Source organism: Typopeltis vanoorti, chromosome 1 (genome assembly GCF_054136105.1).
Source record: "Typopeltis vanoorti isolate ZY-2024b chromosome 1, IOZ_Tvanoo_1.0, whole genome shotgun sequence".
Taxonomy (NCBI): Eukaryota; Metazoa; Arthropoda; class Arachnida; order Uropygi; family Thelyphonidae; genus Typopeltis; species Typopeltis vanoorti.
This window is the reverse complement of record NC_143549.1, coordinates 59,886,536-59,906,860: the sequence shown is the minus strand read 5'-3', so window position 1 is coordinate 59,906,860 and position 20,325 is coordinate 59,886,536. Positions and strand designations below refer to the sequence as shown.

The 20,325-nt window shown below is 36.3% G+C and overlaps 1 protein-coding gene across 2 annotated transcripts in view; it reads right to left on the bottom strand.

Moving 5' to 3' along the window:
* The window catches only part of gammaCOP (coat protein (coatomer) gamma), a 406,638-nt gene that overhangs the window by 16,436 nt on the left and 369,877 nt on the right, over positions 1-20,325 (bottom strand). For both annotated transcript variants that reach the window (XM_090390747.1, XM_090390756.1), the window contains exon 21: positions 5,721-5,859. In XM_090390747.1, the coding sequence (XP_090246873.1) occupies positions 5,721-5,859 (139 nt within the window). The remainder of the gene's footprint in view (positions 1-5,720; positions 5,860-20,325) is intronic.

The following is a 20,325-nucleotide window of genomic DNA, read 5'->3' as shown; positions in this document are numbered from 1 at the left end:
TTTCCATTCACAATGCAGTTGATATTTTCAATGTTTCTACCTATTTTATTGTCTTTGTCTTAGTATTGCTGATTTGCATACCAAATATATTACAACAGTTATTCAATTTAGTCAGGGAATCTTGCAGACTTGTGCTGGATTTATCATCTGCATAAAGTGAAGAGCTAAGATTAACATCAGCAATTTTGATATCAGGTTAAATATTGTTTTTTTTTTTTTTTTCCATAATGTAATCAATATAGATAATGAATAACAGAGGAGATAATGTACATCAATGTCTGACACTAGATTTAACATCAAACCATCTTCCTGCACTTCCTTCAATTCTAACTGCTGAGTCACAACTCAAATAAAGACTTAAGTATTGCTTGATATGATGCCCCATTGACACCATACAACTGTAGTGTTTTGAACAGCTTTCCTCTTGGCACCTTGTCATATGCCTTTTCCAGATCTACAAAACTTAAATACTGATTCTTTGCTATATTCCCATGATATTTCAACTATATGTTATAAAGTGAAAATCTGAGAAGATTTTCACTTTATAACTCGACAAATTCGAGAAGCAGCTAAAGAATTGTCAGTACCCTTGACCATTTTGTTTAATTTGAGTCTCAGGTCTGGGTTAGTCCCGAGGGGGTGGAAAGAGGGAAAAATAGTTCCACTGCATAAAGGTGGTTCCAAGACTGCTGTTGTAAATTACCGACCGATTAGCATATCAGGAATCATTGTCAAGGTCTTAGAGAAATTAGTCAAGAAAAGAATACAGGATTGGATAGATGAAAATGGGATATTGTATGGGGGACAACATGGTTTTGTGAAAGGTAGATCATGCCTCAGTAACTTGCTCACATTCTATAACACAGTGATGGCTGAACAGGATAGGGGTAATGGGTTTACAGTGATACTACTGGACCTTGCCAAGGCCTTTGACAGGATACCACATGGAACCCTGATCAGTAAACTGGAGCAGATGGTGATAGATACAGGGTTGGTGAGATGGATAGGAGGGTAGTTGAAGGAGAGATACCAGAAAGTGGTTTATGCAGGAGTGGAGTCTAAAAGACGGCTTGTGACTAGTGGTGTGCCGCAGGGCTCTGTTCTTGGACCACTGCTTTTCAATTTGTTCATCAATGATATAGGAAAGGATTTGAGAGGAAGTGTTCACTTGTTTGCTGATGATGCAAAGTTGGGTAGAGCAATTGTGAGTGCACAGGATGTCAAAATGTTACAGAATGATTTGGATAGTTTGGAGGACTGGGCTAGGAAAAATGGATGTCAATTTAATGTGGCAAAGTGTAAGGTTATGCACTTTGGGGTGAAAAGAATAGCAGCAGTATATCGCATTGGTGGAAACGTACTACAGGAGATTGATGAGGCCAGGGATTTGGGAGTGTTGGTGGATAGGGAATTGAAGTTTAGGGGGCACATTGCAAAAGTGACTAAATCAGCACATCAAATCACTTGGCTTCTGAAAAATACTTTAACATGCAGAGACAAACAAGTTGTTGTTCCTCTGTATCGAGCCTTGATAAGACCCCATCTGGACTACTGTGCCCAGTTATGGGCACCAGGGTTTCTTTGTGATGGAGAGGATCCAGAGACGAGTGACCAAGATGATAGAAGGTCTGTGGAATGAACCTTATGAGAATAGGTTGAAGATTTGTGGGTTGCAGAGATTGGACAATAGGCGAAGGAGGGGTGATATGATTGAGACATTCAAATTACTGAAGGGTTTCTACAAGATTGATCCAGAAGATATTTTTGAAAATATGACTGGTGGTGGGAGCTCTAACACCCTTGTCAACCATGCTCTTGCCCATGAATGGAAGCTGGGCAAGAGCATGGTTGACAAGGGTGTTAGAGCTATGCTTTTTACTTGGAGAGTGGTGAATGAGTGGAATAAGTTTCCAGAGTCTGTTGTAGGTGCTACGACCGTGAATGAGTTCAAGGCAAGGTATGATAGATACTGTGTCAATGTCGAATAGTTGTTCTTGACATGATGTTAGGGCCTCCCTCGATGAGTCTGTCGACTCCTTGGAGTTGCCCGGAACAATAATAATAATAATAATAATAATAATAACTACCTAAGTAATACCCTATATGATTTTTTCTTCACAAAGGTGGTGCTTGGCATTTATCATTTATGCCATACCACAGAATATGGGAAATATGGAATTTTTTATTTATTTATTTGCTCTGGCCTGAAATTTCCTTGTCTTCTGTTACATTCATTTTCTAGCTTTATTATTCTCTAAATTCTAATAGCTGACCTTTCTGATTACTTCTCTCAGAAGTTTGAATTTTTGCAGTTCAAATACCTGAACAATGATACCTTCTCTGGGATTTTCAATGTTTGCAACTCAAACTGGCTTTCATTCTCTGATTCCCTGATCAATCTGGATGCTGAAGTATTTTCTGTTTAACAACTACCTAGCTATATACTTGAATATCAAGATAATTCTCATTTCCAACATCCAAGACGTTTTCTTTATCTGAATATGTGGTAAATATCAACCTCCCCTTTTGGCAACTCAGACCGTAAGTCCTTTGATACAGCAATAATGCAAATGGAATAATGTGATTTCCATTCCTTTTCATGATATGATTACTGTTCCTACTTCCCTGATGCACACACACACCTGCTCTGATTGAATAAGTGAAATGATTCTTGCTGGAATGAAGGCCCTCATCTACCATTCCATCTAAAACACCATCCATTATGAATGTCTTGTTAAAGAACCATTAAGCCTTCTTTCAAACTATGAGGGACTTGAGAGAGAATTCCCAGATGTATGTAGCCTGCACTGCATCCCCCCCCCAAAAAAAAACAAATCCAAATATCTGACTTTGAAAGGACTAAATGAAGAAGTCTTTCCTCTCGTCAAACAGCAATCAAGCATTCTAGTCCTGCAAAGGTTATCTGTGCACATCTAGAAGTGCTAGCATAGAATGATAGATGTGCACAGATAACCTATCCACCTTTCTATGCTAGCACTTCTCTCACTTTTCAATGGTAGTATCATAACATAATCTAAAGATAAGGCTCGCTTTGCATCATTCTTCAGTCTTCATCGTTCTGCATAGACAATAACCAAAGTAAACCATTATATCAAGAACTGCTTGCTGTATACCTCCTTGGATTTTTTGTCACTAACTAGAAGATCTTGAATAGCTTGGATACCAACAATTCTTAGAGCCTAAAGGCCACCTACACCAAAAGCTGTGCTTGAAATCTCTGCTTCATAATTAATACCATTTTTATATCTTTTCAATCTTGCATAATCAGATATCTACATTACACCTTGGAAGCAAATCCTAAAGCAGAAACAATGAAAGTGATGAGGCAGGCATAGCCCATGTTAACTGTACGAGAGTGATCTGAAAAGTTCTCGGCCTAACAATGAAAAAACAAATTTATAATTTCAAAATTATTTTTATTTTTCAACATAATCTCCCTTAAGACTAATACATTTATTCCAGCGATGCTCCAGTGTCATTATCCCGTCCCTGTAGTGGTTCTCAGAAAGATCTGCAAAATACCCCTCTACAACTGCAATTGTCTCTTGATTTGAAGAAGACGCTGACAAGCGAGGAAGAGTTTTAGTTTTGGGAAGAGATAGAAGTCACAGGCAGCCAAATCTGGGGAATAGGGTGGATGTTCCAACAATTCATAGTGCAGATCCCTTAATTTTCCCATTGCCAAAACACCTTTTTGGGCAAGCGCATTGTCCTGATGAAAGATGATTTTTTTCTTCTGCAAACTGGGTCTTCTCTTACGAATTTTTTTTATCTAGTCTGGTTAGAAGATCTAAAATTATATTCCCTGGTTATTGTTTTACCCTTTTCAAGATAATTAATAAACAATAAACAAAATGCTTTTAGCATCCCAAAACACAGATGCCATGACCTTTCTTGCTGATGGAACTGACTTTGTCTTCTTTGGAGGTGAACAACCGGATTCAGTTCACTGTTTTGACTGCTGTTTGGATTCTGGTGTGTAATGGTGAATTTAACTCTCATCCATAGTAATAAATCGAAGCATAAAATCAGTTTTATTCTTGTTAAAATGCTACAAGCACTGTTCAAGATTTTCATGCGAGTACGTTTTTGATTCGCTGTGAGCAAGTACTGCACCCATCTTTTTCATTTGCAATTCTTCATGCAAAATATATCTTGCATGTTCTCTTGAAATGTCTATAGTCTTAGCAATTTCATGGACTTTGACTTGCCAGTCATCAAATACCATATTGGGCATTTGATCAATGATTTCTGGTGTTGTTACACTTTTTGGATGTCCTTCAAGTGCATCATCTTCAAGGCTGGTAAGGCCATGTTTAAACTCAGCAGTCCATTTCTTAATTGTCAAAAACGAAGGAGAACAGTGTCCATAAACTTTTATGAACTTTGAATGAATTTCTTTTTGGCATTAAACCTTCCTTTACAATGAATTTTATAACTGCACGATACACAATTTTATCTGTTTCAAGGGATACAGACAACAATTTTGCATCCGACAGCTGTATAAAACCAACTACTTGATAAAATAACTTGCAATTTCACATGGATGGTTATGACTGATGTACCAACTTAGAAAAACAAAAATCTTGTCGATAGTGTTGCCATCTATGGTCGATGCCGAGAACTTTTCAGACCACCCTCGTAATGTTCATTGGTGAAGAAATAAACCCTGCCATCTCTGTCCAAGTGGGGGATTACCACTCTATTGAGACTATCACTCAAATGATCACTCTATTGGTCTGACCACGCTCCAATTCTCTAGAAATTAATGGCAGATGTCACCAACAGCTCTGCTCTTCACCAACTGGAAATCTGTCAACACAGTGATGCAAATTTTGACCAGAGCAGATTTTGTAGGGAATATTACCTACCTTTGGATGCTAGCCATGAAAAACTTTGATGCAACTTCTATGGTTGCTCTCAATGTCTCCATGGCATTTCATCAGGTCTAAGAACAGGTGGTGTACTTACCAAAATATCAAGTGGATTGTCTATTTCTTCCTATGCACATCCTCCTACACATAAATGATATTCTCTCACTAACCTCATCCTATTCTGTGATTTTGTAGAATGTGTAGGATAACCTTTGTCCAGCTGGACCGATGTTAATCTTCTGAACTTCAATACTACCAAAAGACTTATGCTTTCTAAGAAAGCATGAATTATTCAGAAAAGGATAATCTAGTTACCAGATGACTATCTCTCATAGATGCTCTGTTGCCTTTGAAAATACCTATATAAGAAAAAGCAGAAACAGATGATCTAGCCACCATCAATCCACTTTCCTTTAAGCAAAAAAATCAGTAAATGCGTAGTTAACATCCACTGATTCATACCAATCATCAATTGTCCAGTGACGATTGAACTTATCTTTATCCTTTGGAACAATTTTGAATCTTATGCTGTTTAATGGTAGTATCATAACATAATCTAAAGATAAGGCTCACTTTGCATCGTTACTTCAATCACTTTGCATCGTTATATGAACTTTTTATCAACTTTATATCATCGTTTTATCAACTGGAGGTAGCCCTTGAGGGCTACCTCCAGTTGATAAAAATTGATGATTTTTATTAACTGAATATGTGTTAATGTTTCCACACCAACCAGAGAAAAATGTTTTTTTAAACAATTATCACACTTAATTCTAATGATTTGCAATTAAGAAAATAATCATACATATATAAAATATATCATACCTTCTAATGATTTCACTGTACTTAGTGCATAAGTATCTTCCAGTTCATTTTCTGGCCCCATTTCTTCCCATGCCATTCCAAAATTAGGTTTCAATATTTTCTGCATGTGATCAGACACAGTGACATCAATATCTTCAAGCTGAATTATACAAGAAAAATTAATTAATAAATGTAATATTCATTATTGAAAGTGCTGGGCTACCATAAAATTCTGGTGAAAATTTCATCATACTTTTTGTTATAGGCAATGTGACTATATATTAGTGGAATTTCTTAATTTATGAATTTACATAATATCCCAAGACTTTTTAGTCTTACTTTTTTTTTTTGCCATAAATTCATAAACACAGAAAATAAACCAGACATATTCAGCTGAAGTTTTTCAACTTTTTTTGCAATTATATAACATGGATGAAAAGAAATATGCAGATTTTTTTTTTTGTTTAAAACTCTGCAAATATTTGAAATAAATCAAGAACTATATGTTGTAAATGAAATTTTATTTGAAAATTATCGATACATATTTTTGCACACTAAGTTTTCCATTGGTAGAGTCATTATCAGAATGCTGAAATCAAATCACTTATTTTGGCATGGTACTAAGGGATTTGTAAGTAATAAACAAGCTTTCATAATAAACAGAAATGTCTGTGGGACAATAGCAATCAAATTTCTAATCTCACAGGCTGGAGATAGCCTTTCATTAGAGATAGACTGTGCAAGATCAAGACTTCTTGGGAAAGAGATGGATGGGGAATCTGAGAAATGACTATTCATACACCAACAAGTTCTTATCTGTATAATGACTTTATGATACATAGTATTATCTATATAACTGTTTTCATTAAAAGATATTTAATAGGACACCAATGACATTGGCAGATGAACAGATTAGCTTGTTTAATGGGACCCTTATAATAAAAAAGGTCTTGAGAGTGGAAAGGGGAAAATAGTGAGATGATACTAAGATATGTTTCCAGATACACCAGTAAAGCATGTTTGAAAATTTCACAGGATTTGCAGTTGTGGCTGTACTAGTTGAAGTTTATGGAAAAGAGGAACTCATATAAGCGATATTTTTGAACTTTACAGTAATTTGTCCAGTGCCTTCACAAAGTGAATTTATGTACAAGATGGCTCAGATGGATAAGCTGAGTTAGGTAGTTAAAATAAAAGCAATGAAACTAAGGTGAGGGCAGTGTTTTATGTCTAATTTGCAAGATTAAAAAAAAAACCCAAGTTTCTGGGAGGGAAAACAGCTAAGACAGACCAGCTAACTCACATCTCAAATGAGATATGAACTCACATCTTTCAAACCAAAGAGCAAATATTAAGGTATCCTCATAACCTTGCTATGGAAGTGCTCCGAATAAGGAATGAGTAGTCTGAACAATACCAGCGAGCCATGTATGGGAAGAGATAGCAACTGGTGGAGGACTTAGTGGTGTGCTGCTGGATTTTGTTTTTGGGCCATTACCATTCAACTTATTAATATGTCACACAGACTGACAAGGGATATTCAACTGCTTGCTAAAGATGCAGATTGATGGTAGGGATATAAATAGCAATGCCAATGTCAAGAACTTCAGGATGATTTAAATGGCTTAGACAGAAAGTATAAAGATGTGTGTGTGTGTGTGGGGGGGGGGAACTGAGTGATTATTAGAACTGTGCTTGCTCAAGAAGGTGTGGATGGGATTCAGGATTTGGAGTGATGGTTGACATAATTCAGAGGACATACTGAAGTGCTGTGAAGTACACTGCACTGTGATGAAGATATTGAAAAGTAGACATGAGGTGGGTGAACCAGTGTTCAAGACTGATTAGACTTGAGTTATAGCTTCAAATTTGATTACTAGCTTTAATCATCTAAACATCATCATCATCATCATCAAATTCCTGCCATGTACCCTCAAGGGGTGTACAGGATATGATAGTACTACATGAAAAAAATTACATCATTATTAATTTATTAATTTCCTATCTACAATTTTCCTCCAATGGGGGTGCTTAAGGGTCAAAGCTGTATAACTGAGAGGAGACCTCCACATGGCCTTTAAAGGAATGCAGAGAACCAACCAGAGCTTCTGACCTAATGTCCAATCCTCACCTTCTCGTGGTGCACCCTGTTGGGTATCTACTTGGATACTGAACAGACGAGGATGGGCTAGCAATTTGGAATTTAGCCGACCAAATTGTATTCTTATTGGTTAAACCAAAATATAGAATGATCATCTAAACACCATTGCAAAACTAGAGAGAGAATCCAAAGATGAGTGCCCAAGACAATATTAGGACTATAGAACACTGGTTATGGGAAAATGGGTTGAGAAAGTATAAATGCAGAGTTTAGTGGGGAGGTGAAAAGAGGAAATATGAAGATGTTTTAAGCCAGTGAGGGGATTAGACAAGATTAATGTGGAAGTGGAAGAGAATAACATTGAAGGGAGAGAATGAAAGGCCATCTCTGGATGTTGTATAGAAGTATGGTGAATAGGGCAGTGAGAAGTAATTTTTATATAGTGTGAATATGGTTCAACATCATAGTGTTAGATCTTGATTGAGGACACTTTTAACAAAAGAATCATTCATTCAAGATTTAACAAGAGACACAATTTTGAGCTAGAAATACTAGTACTATTAGTTAAGAAAGCAAAATATAAAACAAAACCTGTTAGAATTACTTTAGAAAGAAGTAAAGTAGAGGAGAAAATTGTATGTCTAAGTAGAATTATATTGTTTAAAGTTATTGATGTCAAAATTATACTCTATGTAAGAATGTATGTCTAAGTGCAAACAAACGTTGCTAGCTAGCTAGCTGCCTACGATGACATAACGCCCGAAGCATTCATGGAAGGCAAGCTGAACCCGCGTTCGGCGAAAAGAATGCTCCAAGGAGCAGAAGTGTGATGCAACCACATGGGGGTGAATAGGAGAGCGCAATGAGAGATCCTCCAATACGAAAAGAAGGCACTACAAAGAAGAATAAAAAGCAAGTTCACGAGGGTTTTGACCCCCCATTTTTTCTGTTCCTGTTTTCTTGTGCGGACAAGCAGAGTGCTGACTGATCAACAGCGGCAGAAGTAATCTCCTTCCCGGTTGCTAGCCGAAGGAGTTGAGCATGCTATACGTGAGCTGACGGCAGACATCAACTAGGGCCATCGGTAAGAGTTGACCGATGTGAGGCAACGGAAGAGTTTCCCCTCTGAAGGACAGCGATCCGGTAGACGAGCATTTGTACGGCAAAGTGCAAGGAATGGCGATTTGTATCGATCAGTGTAACCTCCACGTGGACGCGACTCGATAAAGCAGAAAGACATCAAAGAACGGATGAAAGAAGCGTGATATCCACTCAGGACATTGGTAATGTGCAGAAATTTCCTTATTCATGTAATAATTAGTATTGGAGCAGAGAGAAGAACAGATTTCTAATTGAAAGGAAAGAGAACTTTTAAGTGACATTTGTGCTCAGTAACGTGTTAATCATATTGGACTAGTAGTCTGAAAGCCTGAGAGTATGCAACACTCAGTTGACTGTGAATTGATCTTTGTTAGAGAGCTTTATTAGAATTTTGAACTTAACTTATTTAACCTAGAGATGTAAATAGTATATTTGATAATTAGAATGTTCCTTATTGCTTAGCTAGTGAATTACAATTTTGATATGACATACCTTTGATGTGTGGAAGTTTATTTCTACGCAATTTTATATTTAATAAACATGTTTTTTCTATGTAAGCCTGAGTTTGTCTGAGCATGAGACCGATTTTACCACTCGCTAAAGTTCGAAGAACCTGTGAATAAGGGGAAATTAAAGAAAGTTTAGAAAGTTTTTTGGCCAAGACTGCAATGTTGAAATTTCTATAGGCATTTAATACATTAACAAGATTAGGTAATACTTGAACTCTGGGAAGGTTTCTTTGTACAAGAATTCTTCTGTACTAGGACTCTGGCTGGCGCAGCTATATCAAACAAATTTTATCAGAGTTCCGAAAGGGGAAGCGGCCCCAGAGAGATAGGTTAGAGATTTCAAGCTTGGTAGGTACGACAGGGATAAGGATAGAGAAAAACAGGAAAAAGTAATGATGTAACAATAGATATGTAGCTGATCGAGAGGATTCTGGCTATGATTCTGTTTGCCAAGGGGGGGTCTTATTAACAATAACTATACGAAAGTGGTCTGAAAAGTTTTCGGCCTAACAATAAAAAAAAAAAAAAATTTTAATTTCTAAATTATTTTTGTTTTTCAACATAATCTCCCTTAAGACTAATACATTTATTCCAGCCATGCTCCAGCACCATTATCCCATCTCTGTAGTGGTTCTCAGTAAGATCTGCAAAAGACACCTCTACAACTGCAGTCACCTTTTAATTCGATGAAATATGCTGACCAGCAATGAAGAGTTTTAGTTTTGGGAAGAGACAGAAGTCACAGGGAGCTAAATCTGGGGAATAGGGTGGATGTTCCAACAATTCATAGTGCAGATCCCTTAATTTTCCCATTGCCAAAACATCTTTGTGGGTAGGTGCTTTGTCCTGATGAAAGATGATTTTTTTCTTCTGCAAACCAGGTCTTTTCTCACGAATTTTTTTGTCTAGTCTGGTTAAAAGATCAGAATAATATTCCTTGGTTATTGTTTTACCCTTTTCAAGATAATTAATAAACAAAATACCTTTAGCATCGCAAAACACCGATGCCATGACCTTTTCTGCTGATGGAACCGACTTTGTCTTCTTTGGTGCTGAACAACCAGCTTTTGTCCACTGTTTTGACTGCAGTTTGGATTCTGGTGTGTAATGGTGAATCCAAGTCTCATCCATAGTAATAAATCGATGCACAAAATAAGTTTTATTCTTGTTAAAATGCTCGAAACACTGTTTTAGAGATTTTCATGCGAGTACATTTTTGATCTGCGCGGCACCCATCTTGCGCAAAGCATTTTCATTTGCAATTCTTCATGCAAAATATATCCTACACATTCTTTTGAAATGATTATAGTCTCAGCAATTTCACGCACTTGATTCGCTGGTCATCCAATACCATATCGTGCACTTGATCAATAATTTCTGGTGTTGTTACACTTTTTGGATGTCCTTCACATGGTTCATCTTCAAAGCTGGTGTGGCCACGTTTAAACTTGGCAGCCCATTTCTTAATTGTCAAAAACGAGGGAGAACAGTGCCCATAAACTTTTATGAACTTCGAATGAATTTCTTTTGGCATTAAACCTTCTTTTGCAAAGAATTTTATAACTGCACGATACTCAATTTTATCCATTTCAAGGGATACAGACAACACTTTTGCTTCAGACAGCTGTAAAAAACAAACTGCTTGATAGAATGAACTGCAATTTCACATGTGCTTTTGACAGGGGGTACCAACTTAGAAAAAAAAAATCTTTCCGATAGTGTTGCCATCATTGGTCGAGGCTGAGAACTTTTCAGACTACCGTCGTACATAGTAAAATATTCTGAATATTAATGAAACATATGATATACATGGGCATTCTGCCACAGAAAGCAGAAATTACTTAGAAAAAATCGTAAACAGTAAAGCCTTTTGGATCTAGAAAGTTTTTTCCCCACTTGGTTACAAAGTAAATAATACTTGACAAATTATATTCTTATTTCATCCTTTACTCAGGTAGTCTAGTCATGAAGTATCTTCATGACTGACTACCTGTATATAGAAGCTGATGAGTTCACACCATTTGCCTTAGTATCCAGTAATGCAAAGCACACTCCCTTTTGGATGTGTATCAGAGTATGGATTATATACAAACCAGGAAGACACCAACTTTGAATTCATGCAGTAGTCATATTCCTTATATACAAGTAAAACGTGTAGCACGTTATTGTTAGCATACTCTGTTGATGAGATAAAGTTGTAAAAAGTTTTTTCACTTGTTACAAAGTACATTATACTTGACAAGAAATTATATTCTTAATCCTTTATCCAAAGTGTATCTTCAAGACTAGGCTATTTGTATATAGAGGCTGTACAGATGCACCTATGAGGGGTTTCTGAAAAGAAAAATATCACTTTTTTTTTTCTTAATAATGGTGAAAGGGAACAAGATAAAGCACTGTGGAAGATAGGCTCATTAATAATGTTCAAAAAGACCACCACTGCAGTGTGGTGTTACTGTTGCCTCCCAGTTAATTCCAGTTGCAATATGGCAGCCACCATGTGAATGTGGTCCAAAATAGGCATCCATGAAGTTATTCATTTTTTTGCAAGCAAAAGGGCTTCACAAAGTGACATTCACCATGAACTGGTTGCAATGTATGGTGAAAAGATGTCTAAGAAGTAGATGTCTTTTTGGTGCAATGCATTTAAAGCAGGCCATGGTGACATTAAAGATAGATGTCCTTGGTTTTCGAAAAATGTGCTCCAGCTGGTTGCTCTAACAATTGTCAGAGGAATACAAGGCAATGCATGGGCATGTGTTTGGAGAATCTATTCGATACAGTGACAAAGGTAAGGATTTGTCAATAGAATAGTCACAGGAGATGATATGTGGGCTCATCACTTTACCCCAGATTGCAAACAAGACTCCTTGACCTGAAAAAATTCACTAATACCTAGCGTGCAAAAAATTCGAAACTGTTCCCACTGTTTGAAAGTTATGGCCACAGTGTTCTGGGATCATCAAGGCTTTCTGTTGGTGTACTGCTTCCCAAAGAGAGGAACAATCAATGCAGAGCTTTGACATGCAACATTGGACAAACTGAAAGCCATCATTCGACAGAAACAACTGGAACTCCTGACAACCATCATGATTTTAGTGCACAACAATGCTACTTCACACACTGTGCATACTACTCATGAATGGTTGTGCTGTAGTCGTTGGGAAATTGCCACATCTTCCCCTAAAGCCTGGACTTATCCCCTTCAGACTTCCATTTGTTTAACCCCATCAAGAAACACTTTTTCGGAAGTAATTTTACTATGGCAGAATCACATTAAAAATGAAGACATTAAGAAGGAACATGAGGTTGCTTGCATTCAAGAATATGTGAGCAGGGATAATCTAAGATGGTATAGTCACTTAAAAGAATGGCAGGGGAGAGAAAAGGTTGGCAAACAAGTTTGATATCAACATGGCAGGAAAACGACCAAGGTCTAGATCGACTGATTCAGTCAGACGTGCCTTAGAAGAATGAAATGTTATATAACAATATTGCTGTACATTCAAGTAAGAGACTAATTTGGAAGAAAATTATTGATACATAATTAATAATTTAAACTTATTCATAGTAACCTGAACTTAAGGGCACATATCAGGAACCTGATGATGATGATGATGACATGGGGGAAAAAGTACTATATTCATTCTCTAAGATGGCAAGGTTTCCACATTATCTACCATTAGCCTGCTCATGATACTAAAAATATGCAATATGTTTATAATATGTTGAGGTAGGATAAACATAGAAATAAACATTTAAGTGTATTATGATTAGTGAGAAACTAAAACTTAATTTTAGAAAATCATTGTCAGACATACAAAAATATTTTGGAAAAATTTGGAGAAAAGAGAAAAGTCAATAATAACAGCAAAATACCTGTTGTATTTCTGCTCAGGATATGGACAGGTTATTACTAACACAATGTTCCAACATAACATTGTGCACAAATTCACATGGACAGAAGAGGCAAGGAATAAGAAAAGTCTCATTGACTGTGTTTAGTCTTGAGCAGGATAAAATTGAATTTCATATTGAAAAGAAGAACATGTAAGAAAGTTTTAAAGCGAATAAAAGTTGAGCAGCTCTCAGATGTGAACTGTAGACTAAAACACAAACATTATTGAAGAAAATATGAAAGAGTTTGAGAACAGGAACCACTTGGAGATTCAGTAGCAAGCCCTGAAGAAAACACTGACTGATTCGGCCAGAGACACATTGTGGTGAGGTTGTCTGCAAGGATAGAAAAATCAGAACTTCATGGTCGACACAGGAAGTTAAACAGGCAATGAAAGAAAAGAAGAAAGCATATTGAAAGTTCGTGAATAAGTCAGCTTGTGCTCTTAGAGAATAGAGAGACAAATAGGTGGCAAGATATTCTGGAGGTTGTTGAAGAAGCTCAAAATTGGAGGAAAGAGTACTGTAAAAGGAATTAGAGATGAGAGATCACATGAAAACTGGAGAAAAATATATCCTTGATGTATGGAGTAATTACTTTGAAAAGTTGCTAAATGAAACAAGCAGTGATAGTGGTAAAAAACACTGAAAAGGCATGCAGTCAGGAATACACATCCATACTTGAAGTAGAAAAAGCCATCAAAGGCCTGAAATGTGGAAAAGCAGCAGGAGTAGATGATATTCGACCAGAAATGGTCAAATATGGAGGTATAAAAGACTTACAGTAGCTACAATGCACAGTTCAAAAGGCCTTGACAGAGGGATGAATTCTGGATGAGATCTCTCATAGAAGTACCTATATATAAAAAAGGGAATTAAAATTGAATGCGAGAATTACAGTGGTATTTCTCTACTGAGTGTTTCTGGTAAGATATATGCAGGTATACTTGAGAAACGGTTGAGAAGGGTTGTGGAAGAAAAGCTAGGTGAAGAACAAGCTAGATTCAGGCCAAACAGATGCTGTCAGGATCAGAATTTTACTTTATGACAAATAGTTAAGAAATCATGGGAATATAACGAAGATCTGTATTTAAATTTTGTAGATCTGGAAAAAGCATATGACAAGGTGCCAAGAGTAGAGCTGTTCAAAACACTACAGTTGTATAGTGTCAATGGGGCAATATTTAGAATTTATATGAGTTGTAAGTCAGCAGAGTTAGAACTGAAGTACAGGAAGATGGTTTAATGTTAAATCTGGTGTCAGGCAAAGAGGTACATTATCACCTCTGTTATTCATCATCTATATGGATCACATTATGAAGGAAAGTGGTAATAAACCTGATATCAAAATTGGAGATGTTAATGTCAGTTCTTTGCTTTTATGTGGACAATGTTATACTACTAAATAAATCCACTACAAGTCTGCAAGATTCCCTGACTAAATTGAATGACTGTTGCAATAGATATGGTATATAGTCCAGCAATAACAAGACAAAGACAATGAAAATAGGCAGAAACATTAAAAATATCAACTGCATTGTGAATGGAAGAACCTATAGAAAAGTAAAACATTTCAGCTACTTAGGTACGATTTTTAATGAAGTTGGTAAATTAAATATAGAAATAGACAACAGAATCAACAAAGCTGGTATGGTAGGAAGTCAACTGAATAAATTTATATGGACTAAAAGAGAAATTAATCAAAACACTAAATTAGCTGTATACAAGACAGTGTTCAAACCAATTTTAACTTATGGATCTGAGAGCTGGGTCAGAAGTAAAACACTTGACCAAAGACTAGAGATCGCAGATATGAGTCCTGAGAAAGATTAGGAACGTGAACGGATGGCATCAATGGCAGTACCTCCAAGGATATTAGTAAAGAACTTGAAATTGTTAACATCTAGTAATGTGTTAGTAAAGCTAATCTCAGGTGGTATGGTCACTTAAACAGAATGAGAGAGGAAAGATTAGTAAAACAAGTGTTCTCTGCCATGTTGGCAGATAAAAGACCAAGAAGATGACTGAATATATAGATGGATTGATACAATAAAAAGTGCCTTAGAAGTTAGAAATATAAGATCTGATAATGTTGGAGTCTTGACAGGTAACAGACTTATCTGGACTTAGTAGTCATGTAAATTTTTCATGTAATACTATCATATCCTGTACAGCCCTTGAGGGTACATGGCAGGAATTTGATGATGATGATAAAACGCAATTCAAAGAACAAAAAAAACATCGTTTTCCTCTTTTATGATATTTCAACAACCATGGGTTCAATGCCTATAGGCGTCCGATGCCATCTTCATATGATTCTTCCATTGCATGCTATTTTGTGCAAGATGACTCGGTGTACAGAGTTTTCCAAACCATTTGACAATGTCATCAACCCCATTCTCTGTTTGGTCTTCCTCTTTTGTTCTTTCCTTCAATCATCCCAAACAGCAGCATTTTTAATTTCCTCTCATCGTTCATTCTGCATATATAGCCAAAGAGACGTAGTTTCCTTTTGATGTTTTTCTGGATCAGGTTTTCTTTTGGTTGTATTCATCTAGATTTCCTCTTGTTCACTTTCTGGATGCAGCTTATTCTCAAGATCTTTCTATAGCTTCCTCTCGAATGCTAATGTCCTTTCAGATTCTCTCAGGAGTCCTCAGGCCTCACATCCATAGAGCATGCTGCTGAAGATACAGGTTTCGACAATAAGCAGTTTAGTGTGTATCTTTATAGCTTGGCAACTCCATATTTTGTCCATGGCTTTTAAGATAGTTGTTGCTCTACCTATTATTATTTTCTATTTTTCCATTTCTATTCTATTTTTACTCTTTTCTGGGTCCAAGTCATGCGTAATATGGCATCCAAGATATGTGAAGTGTTCCATATTTTCCAGTTGAAATCCGTCTATGGTAACTTTGCTCAGTAACTCGTGTTGTCCGAATATCATTGTTTTAGTTTTTTCAAAATTGACGTTTAGTCCACATCTTTTTTCCTTCCTGTATATTGTTTACAATATCCATTCCAGGCTTGCTGCGTCTTCTTCAATCAGGAAGATGTCATCGGCAAAGTAGATGTAGTTTATTCTCATACCATTTATTGAAATGCCTCCACCTTCTCCTTTAATCTTATCAGGTGTTCTTTCCAGGTGTGTGATGAAGATGATATTTACTCAATTTTTACTTCAATATATAATTTTTTTTTTCACCAAGTTTCTTTTAGTAGACTCAAATATACAAACATCATTCAAGAAAGAATTTGAAAGCAAACACCAAATCTTGAAGTGGCAAACCCTGTTGAAAACATTCATTTATTGAGTAAGAGACAGACATCAGGTAAGGTTGTCTGCATAGATAGAAAATTCAGAACTCCATTGTGGACTAAGGAAGTTAAAGAAGCAATCAAGAAGAAGAAGAAAGCATACTGAAAGCATACTGGCAAGTAACAAAAAAACGTAAGTGCACAAGGCATTGTGTAAAATTAGATAAACCAAGTCATGGGAAGGCTTTGGTAAGAGCACAGAAATAAATATTAGGAAGGTAACAAAATATGTTCGAGGCTATTGAGAAATGGAGTAAAGAGTACTGTAAAAGTAATCAGATGCAAACTGAAGTTAGAGGTGCTTAAGGGTGAAAGCTGTATAACTGAGAGGAGACCTCCACATAGCCTTTAAAGGTAGGCGGAGAACCGACCAGGGCTTCTGACCTAATGACCTATCCTCACCTTCTCGTGGTGCACCCTGTTGTGTATCTACCTGAATACTGAACGAACGAGGATGGGCTGCCAATTTGGGATTTAGCCAACCAAATTGTATTCATATTGGCTTAAACCAATATACAAAATGATGGTACAACATGACAAAATTTCATGCCGGCTGGGGTGTCGCCCAGTTAAACAAGGCCCCCATTATTTTCGCCAGGGAACCAGGGCAAACAGCAAAAAGTCAGCTACTGGAACAACTCTGAAAATACACCCCAACTCAACATAACCAGAGTTAAAGATAGGTACTATCAACATAAGAAGCCTGAATGGCAAAGAAATGGAGCTAGCTGAGGAATTAGATAAGTACCAGATCGACATAATAGGAGTGGCCGAAACCAAAAAAGACAAAAAGTGGTGTGATCTTTCTGAGCAATAAATACAAAATGTTATATTCAGGCAATGACAATCAAGGAAAAGAAGGATAGCAATAGTATTCAACACAAAATAAGAGGCTAATCTTCTTGAATGGCAGGCTGTCTCAAGTAGAGTGATGTGGGCTAATATCAGAATGGGGAATTGGACAATGAGACTTATTTGTGCCTATGGTTCCACAGAAGGTTCTATTAAGGTAGAAGTGGAGGAATTCTTTGATGCTTCAGAAAAAGCAACTGACAAAATCTTGAGCAGGATAAAGTTGAATTTCATATTGAAAAGAATAACATGTAAGAAAGTTTTAAAGCAAATAAAAGTTGAGCAGCTCTCAAACGTGAATTGTAGACAAAAATACACAAAGATTATTGAAGAAAAAATTAAAGAGTTTGAGGACAGGAACCAAACCTTGGAGATTCAGTGTCAAGCCTTGAAGAAAACATTGATTGATTCAGCAAGAGAGCCTTGTGGTGAGGTAATCTGCAAGGATAGAAAAATCAGAACTCCATGGTTGACACAGGAAGTTAAAGAGGCAGTGAAGGAAAAGAAGAAAGCATATCAAAAGTTCCTGGCAAATAAGTCAGCTTTTGCTCTTAGAGAATACAGAGACAAATATAAGAAAGCAAAACACTGTGTAAAACTAGCTAAACAAAAGTCGTGGGAAGACTTTGGCAAGAATATAGAAAATAAATATCAAGAATGTGGTAAGATATTCTGGAGGTTGTTGAAGAAGCTTAGAAATGGAGAAAAGAGTGCTGTAAAAGGAGTTAGAGATGATAAAGGTGACATGAGAATGGGAGAAAAAAAGATATCCTTGAAGTATGGAGTAATTACTTCGAAAAATTGCTAAATGAAAAAGCAGTGATAACACAGTGGTAAAAAAACACTCAACAGGCATACAGTCAGGGATACATATCCATACTTGACGTAGAAAAAGCCATCAAAGGTTTGAAATGTGGAAATGCAGCAGGAGTAGATGATATTTGATCAGATATGCTGAAGTATGGTGGTATAAAAGTCTTACAGTGGCTGCACTGCATAGTTCAGAAAGCCTGGACAGAGGGACGAATTCCCAATGATTGGAGTAGAGCTCTAATAGTACCCATATATAAAAAGGGAAATAAAACTGAATGTGAGAATTACAGAGGTATTTCTCTACTGAGTGTTCCTGGCAAGATCTATGCAAGTATACTTGAGGAACGGTTGAGAAGAATTGTAGAAGAAAAGCTTGGTGAAGAACAAGCTGGATTCAGGCCAAATAGAGCTGTCAGGATCAGTTTTTCACTTTACAATAAATAAATGAGAAAGTATGGAAATATAACAAAGATATGCATTTAAGTTTTGTCAATCGGGAAAAGGCATATGACAAGGTGCCAAGAGAGAAGCTATTCAATACGCTACAGTTATATGATCTCGATGGGACATTATATCAAGCAATGCTTAGTCTTTATTTGAGTTGTAAGTCAGCAGTTAGAATTGAAGTAAGTACAGGAAGATTGATTAATGTTAAATCTGGTGTGAGACAAGGATGTACATTATCCCCTCTGTTATTCATTATCTATAATGGATTACATTATGAAGGAAAGTGGTATTAAACCTGATATCAGAATTGGAGATGTTAATGTCAGCTCTTTGCTTTATGCGGACGATGTTATACTTCTAAATAAATCCGCTACAAGTTTGCAAGATTCCCTGACTAAATTGAATGACTGTTGTAATAGATATGGTATTAAGATCAGCATTAAAAAGACAAAGACAATGAAAATGGGTAGAATTGCTGAAAATGTCAACTGTATTGTGAACGGGGATCCTGTGGAACAAGTAAAACATTTCAGATACTTAGGCACGATTTTTAGGATAAATTAAATATGGAAATAGACAACAGAATCAACAAAGCTGGTATGGTAGGAAGTCAATTGAATAAATTCATATGGAATAAGAGAGAAATTCAGAATACTAAATTAGCTGTATACAAGACAGCGTTCAAACCTGTTTTAACTTATGGATCTGAGAGCTGGGGCAGAAGTAAACCACTTGACCAAAGACTAGAGACTGCAGATATGAGAGTCCTGAGAAAGATTAGAGACACGAACAGATGGCATCAATGGCAATATCATATTAAAAACGAGAATATTAGGAAAGAACTTGACATTGTCAGCATCCAGGAATGCATTAGCAGAGCTAATCTTAGGTGGCATGGTCATTTAAACAGAATGGGTGAGGAAAGATCAGCAAAACAAGTGTTCTTTGCCAGGTTGGCAGGAAAACGACCCAGAGGAAGACCAAGATATAGGTGGATTGATACGGTACAAAGTGCCTTAGACGATAGAAATATAAGATCTGATAATGTTGGAGTCTTGACAAGTAACAGATTGATTTTGAGGAAAATTGTAGATAGGAAGTTATAATGACGTAAACTTTTCATGTAGTACACCCCTTGAAGGTACATGTCAGGAATTTGTTGATGATGATGATGATGATAACATATATATATATATATATATATATATATATATATATATATACACACATATGCAAGCGTTTTAAAAATTAAATGACTGGATATTGAAAGATAAAAGTAAAATATAGTTTATTAGCAGAACTATTTTTGTCTTTTAAAAGACTTCTTCAGGTGCATAAAATGAGAAAAAACAAACAAAAAACTTAAGTTTTAAAAGAGGTAAACCGTGAGTAGACATATCGATACACAATAAATAACGGAAAAAACTCACGTAGAAAGATTATTTATTAGTATAATTTTCGCCTGTGTGTCACAGGCATCTTCAGTACATTAAGCTCAAAATTAAACACTAACTGACAATTCCAAAAAAGCGCCACCTAAGTAGCTGGTGTAAGATAACTAAAAAGATCAATAACTTTCCTAAAAAAA